We start from the raw sequence: 5,781 nt of genomic DNA, 5'->3' as shown, positions 1-5,781 counted from the left end.
CCTCCTAGCCCGAATGACACCAAGTGTACTAAATTAAGGCTGAACCGTTGATCATTGTGTGTCACAACAGTGAAAATTTTCTTTGAAAGCACGCTACAGTTCAGCTCGACCCAACTCCTTCCAAGTTCCTTTTTGCCTAATTACTCTTGTAAAGATTAAACAAAGAGTACCTGTTGTGTCAATATATATATATAGTAGAGCTCTAGTCACTCTCTACTCAATACTCGAATACTTCAAGCTCTGGAAGCTACACATGGCTTCCCTGATCAGTTCCCTTCTAGTTGTTAGCATATTGCTGGCTGTTGCTCGACTCTCAGCGGCAAGCACTACAAGGCACTACAAGTTCGACGTGCGTGTGTACTTTCTCTACTGGTTCTGTAATATTTTACGTACTGTAATTAATTAATTACTAATCTCTTTGGAATGGTTACGTTCATAATTTGCTCTTCAGATAACGATGCAGAAGGTAACGAAGCTCTGCAAGAGCAAGAGCATTGTGACGGTCAACGGACAGTTCCCCGGGCCGAGGATCGTCGCGAGAGAGGGCGATCGCATCGTAGTCAAGGTGGTCAACCACGTACGGTACAACATCACTATGCACTGGTACGGGGGATTCATCAAGATCGTGTTAGAATTTCAGATTTAATTAGTGTTAAGTGTGTGTTAATTAGATGGATTAACGGTTTCAGGCATGGGATAAGACAATTAATGAGTGGCTGGGCTGACGGCCCAGCGTACATCACTCAGTGCCCCATCCAAACGAGCCAGACCTACGTCTACAACTTCACCGTAACGGGCCAGAGAGGCACGATGTGGTGGCACGCCCACGCGTCCTGGTTACGGGCCACGGTTTACGGCCCACTCATCATCCTTCCTAAAACCGGCGGCAGTCCTTATCCCTTCCCGAAACCTCACAAGGAAATCCCCATCATCTTCGGTAATTAAATAATTAATTGGTTAATTAATTTCGATAATAGATAAAATTTATATATAAACTTGATTATTTTAATTGTTAATAGGTGAGTGGTTTAATGCGGACCCGGAGGCTATTATATCCCAAGCTCTCCGAACTGGTGCCGGCCCAAATGTGTCCGATGCTTTCACTATTAATGGGCTTCCTGGGCCTTTTTATAATTGCTCGAAAAAAGGTAATTAAATCGATGATTATTAGTTTTAAACTAAATTATTTTTACTAACTAACGCGGTTTTAATGTAATGATCAGATACGTTTAAGCTGAAGGTGAAGCCGGGGAAGACGTACCTGCTCCGTCTCATCAACGCCGCACTCAACGACGAGTTCTTCTTCAGCATCGCCAACCACAGCCTCACCGTCGTCGAGACCGATGCCTCCTACGTCAAGCCCCTCGACGTCGACGTCGTCCTCGTCACGCCGGGGCAGACCACGAATGTCCTCCTCCGCACCGCCTCAGCCGCTCCAAACGCCTCCTTCCTCCTCGCCATTCGTCCGTACGCCACCGGCCAGGGCACCTTTGACAACACCACCGCGGTCGGCATCCTGGAGTACCAAAATTCGAATGGGAGGTCGAGTTTGAAAAATATCCCGCTCTTTAAGCCAAAGCTTCCCGCCCTCAACGACACGGCGTATGCCGCGAACTACTCCGGGAGACTCCGCCGCCTTGCGGATGCATGGCACCCGGTGGACGTTCCGCAGGCTGTGGACCGGCGCTTCTTCTTCACGGTCGGGCTCGGGGCTGACCCGTGCCCCAAGAACCAGACCTGCCAAGGGCCCAACGGGACCAAGTTCGCCGCGTCGATCAACAACGTCTCGTTCACGATGCCGACGACCGCGCTGCTGCAGGAGCACTACCAGCGGCGGCCACACGTGTACCGGGCGGACTTCCCGGAGGAGCCTCTATTTTTCTACAATTTCACGGGGACGCCGCCCAACAACACGTTTGTGGAGCACGGGACGCGGGCGGTGCGGTTACCGTTTAACACTAGTGTGGAGGTGGTGCTGCAGGGGACCAGCGTGCTGGGGGCGGAGAGCCACCCAATGCACCTCCATGGGCACAACTTCTACGTGGTCGGTCGGGGGTTCGGAAATTTCGACCCGGTCGACGACCCGAGCCGGTTCAATTTGGTTGACCCCGTGGAGAGGAACACTGTGGGCGTGCCAGTTGGGGGATGGCTGGCCGTCCGGTTCAGGGCTGATAATCCGGGTTAGTGAAGAAAAAAAAACATTTTATTTCGTCAAAGTAAAATACTAATTAAAATCATAAAAAATCTAGTTGTTTAATTTATGAAAATTCACAGGTGTCTGGCTAATGCACTGCCATATCGACGCACACCTCAGCTGGGGGCTGAGAATGACGTGGGTGGTCGACGATGGACCCCTCCCAAACCAGAAGCTTCCTCCTCCGCCATCAGATCTCCCAACATGTTGATCTGCACCGTCCACGTAGATGAATAAAATTGAATAAACTTTTTTGAAGTTTTTGGTTTCTGTCATCTTTCAGTGTGCGCATGCTCACAACTTGTTGTGATTTTGACTTTTCGATCGTTATTTCGATGGCTGTTCATATGAATAAAATTGATATGTTATACATGCTTCTATCCAGGTCGTGAATATTCTTCCTAGCATTCCTCTGGTTTTTTATTTTATCACTGGTTTTTTTTTAACTCTAGTTCGTTTAACACTAATTCGCTTAGAACATCCCCACCAACATCCTTATCTAAAATACATAATTTAAAATAAAAATTACTTTATTAAATTTAGATATCCATTTTCAATAAACCATATATCAACTTTTCTATTTCTTCAATCTCTTCTATAATGTTTAGTGATCATGTCCGAAATCTGAGTCCGACGGACCGTTCGATAAGGTGGATGGAATATTGACCGAATCACGATGTCTCGGAGAGAGATATGCTGAGATGATTTCTATGTTGACGAAATCGTCAAAAGTCCTCTGGTCAATGCTACCTGTAGCCAACGACTGGGTAGCCCCAGTCCCTAGTACCTCGAAGCTTGAGGTAAATCCAACAAATATATAAGTAACAGACTAAGACGTATAATAATGAAATACGTATAGAATATGAATGGAGAACATACCCTAACCTAGGAGAGCGCCTTCTGGTGGATCGGTGAGCTGGTGGAGGCATTGCTCTAGTTGTTGTGACTCGAAAGAATATATGACTTTGAGCAGGATGAAGAGCTGGATATGACGACACCTAGTCGAGCGCAAGCTGGATCCGGAAGACGACATACAGGCCTGGATCTCACAGCAACACGCAGGTCGCGGTATGACATCGGCACGCATGCCGGGATATGACGGCAACACGTAAGCCGAGATATGACAACTACACGTAGGCCAAGATACAATAACAGCATGAAGGCCGAAACACAACACACAGGCTGGAACAATATAACGACGCGAAAGCCAGGAACAACCATAGCTCAAAGGATGGAGACAGGCTAAGATCAAAAGGGTCGAGCGAAATGCTAAGTGGTCAGAACACAGGCACCATTAAACATGGATCAGCGTCGTATCTGAAGACAAGAGCGTCGACAACTCAGATTTGCCAATAGGAGTGCCCATTGGTCGGATTCAACTGCCAATAGGAGCGCCGACAGTGACGCTGGCAGCGACATCGACGGCTGGTGGCTGTGCCGTGGAGCGAGAGAGTGGGCTGCCAGCACGTGGGCTGTCAACGAGACGAGAGAGAGACGAGGGTTGCCAGTGTTGACGAGGATGCGAGTGTGAGAGGATGTGGCAGTAGCGAAACCCTTCGAGGCCTCCTACAAGCTCAGAAAAGAGGCCCTCCGACTGAAACAACAAGAGGGGAGAGGAACGAGGCGTGGCCGACAACGAAGGCGGTGCCGACGTCGACGTGGAGAGGGAGAAAGCGGCTCCGCGTGTTGGGCGGTGGTGACGACACGAGTCAGGCGGTGTTTTCATAAGGTGATGATGGCCTTAGAAAGAAGAGGAGGTGGCCGCTGAAGTGGACGTCGGAGGGGGGCGGCGACTGGTTTACGACGGTCGGCGTGGCTGGCTCGGTGAGTGGCGGCAGTGCCCGCGTCAAGAAGTTGGAGGAAAGGAGACAGAGGAGTGGAGGAGTCCGTGAGGTTGCTAGCGTGGAGAGGGAAACGATGGCGGCGGTGCCGCTCGATGGTGTTCGCGTCAAGAAGGCTGGAGGAAGGAAGGAGGCGACTCGGAGACGATCACCGCTAGCAGGCGTCGCTCGCTGGTGGCGGCGAGAGACGAAGAAGCTCTCTCCCCCTGTTCATGGCGGCGGCTTAGAAGACACGAATCAGAAGAAGCCCCTAAAAACCCCTCATGAACAGTACCTCCCCTCCTTAAATCCCTAAATAGTGATTTGACCAAAATATCCCTCTTTCTGTCTAATTCTCCCTATGCCCTTAGGGCATATCCACATCATTTAGGGAATAAAATCTATTTCCTAAATTTAGAGAAGTACTGTTCATAAAAGCATAATTTAGAAAATGGATAGGATAATTGATACAAATGTTTTTTAGCTATTCTATCCAAAATTTAAAATAAAATATTTGAATAAGGTATCTGATATGGATGCTCTTATACTACTGAACAATTTACTTGAAAGTGCGGATGAAGAAAAGGATGAATTGTATAAGAATCAAGATATTTTCCCCATTGACCCATAAAAAAAATACCGTAGGGACATATTTTCAATTAAGAGCATTAAAAATAAACCAAATATGTTAATTTGATAGAATCGACCCTAAAAGAATCAACTTCAAGTTGAAGATTTTTATATCCGAATCCAATTTGAATTAACCTGGTTAATTCGAATTGACCTAAATATAGAATTTAAAGATTTTATTGTCAAATTTTATTTTAAAAATTAAAATAATTTATATACATAGATAATAGAATATAGTATAACAATAATGAAATATTGAGATAAAAATAAAAAATTATAAAAAAAATATTTTGAGTTGGGGGATTATTCTGGTCATCAGGGTTTGGGTTCGAGTTTAGAATTTTAAGATTAAGTTTGGGTTCAGAGTTAACTTTTTTTTTTTTAATAATCGATCTTCAATCCGGCCCTATCCCATTCAAATTGATACCCCTATTTCCATTGATCTCCAATTACTTTTTGCCTCTATTGTTCGTCTCCTCAAAATTGGACGGAAGCGAGAGGGGAGGCAATCTCCTCCACACCGGCGCATGCAACATTATGATCTCAACTCAACTTCTCCTTAGACATTTCGTCGGAGCACTCTGCCTAATCCACCTCCTTTTCTCCTTCCCCCTCTTCCTTATTCCACCTCTACAACCCAACCTCAACAACATCGCAGGCAGCATATCCTCATTGTGCTCAATGGCAACAGTGCCATCGCCAACGTCACACTCTGCCATTTCGCGACATCATTTAGCACGACCGTTGTCGTGCTCCATTGCCTCGATAGACGCTCCTAGAATGAGTCGGCCAGGAACAAAGAGGATGTGTCATCATCATCAACTCCACACCTCGAAGAATCGTCTCATTTCGCTTAGCTTAGTCAGAGTTGCACTCCTCTTCACTGCCGACCTCTTCTGCTCTGCTACCTTGCGCATCGAGGCGCTACGGAACCGCGACTCAGATCTCGAACACCTGCCATTTGATCCGGCACGACGACATCAACGTTTTTGAAGTGGATCCGGATGAGCCGCTTCCGACCGAAACTGGATCTTTCTATACCAACCGTCTTCCCCACCACCACAGCAGCCTCTTCACCTTCAAATCCATATAACTTCCTACTCGCTCCCTCTCCTAAACCTACCGTCGACAACCCAT

The 5,781-nt window shown here is 46.9% G+C and overlaps 1 protein-coding gene across 1 annotated transcript; it reads left to right on the top strand.

The window, feature by feature from the left end:
- Window positions 1–221: 221 nt before the first annotated feature.
- LOC122005476 (laccase-17-like) lies at window positions 222–2,587 on the top strand. The gene is made up of 6 exons (XM_042560512.1): window positions 222–349; window positions 452–603; window positions 690–937; window positions 1,020–1,148; window positions 1,224–2,180; window positions 2,275–2,587. Exons 1-6 carry the CDS (start codon window positions 254–256, stop codon window positions 2,403–2,405), a joined length of 1,713 nt encoding a protein of 570 aa, XP_042416446.1. The 5' UTR covers window positions 222–253; the 3' UTR covers window positions 2,406–2,587.
- Window positions 2,588–5,781: the final 3,194 nt, after the last annotated feature.

The sequence above is a fragment of the Zingiber officinale genome, chromosome 7B (assembly GCF_018446385.1).
Source record: "Zingiber officinale cultivar Zhangliang chromosome 7B, Zo_v1.1, whole genome shotgun sequence".
In the NCBI taxonomy this organism is placed as follows: Eukaryota; Viridiplantae; Streptophyta; class Magnoliopsida; order Zingiberales; family Zingiberaceae; genus Zingiber; species Zingiber officinale.
The sequence above is the reverse complement of the archived record's forward strand: the minus strand, read 5'-3'. Positions and strand labels throughout refer to the sequence as shown.

Coding starts and splice junctions, on each gene's coding strand:
- LOC122005476 (XM_042560512.1), top strand. CDS start 254: ATGGCTTCCCTGATCAGTTCCCTTCTAGTTGTTAGCATATTGCTGGCT. Junction 350..451: donor CAAGGCACTACAAGTTCGAC/GTGCGTGTGTAC, acceptor TTTGCTCTTCAG/ATAACGATGCAGAAGGTAAC. Junction 604..689: donor TACAACATCACTATGCACTG/GTACGGGGGATT, acceptor TAACGGTTTCAG/GCATGGGATAAGACAATTAA.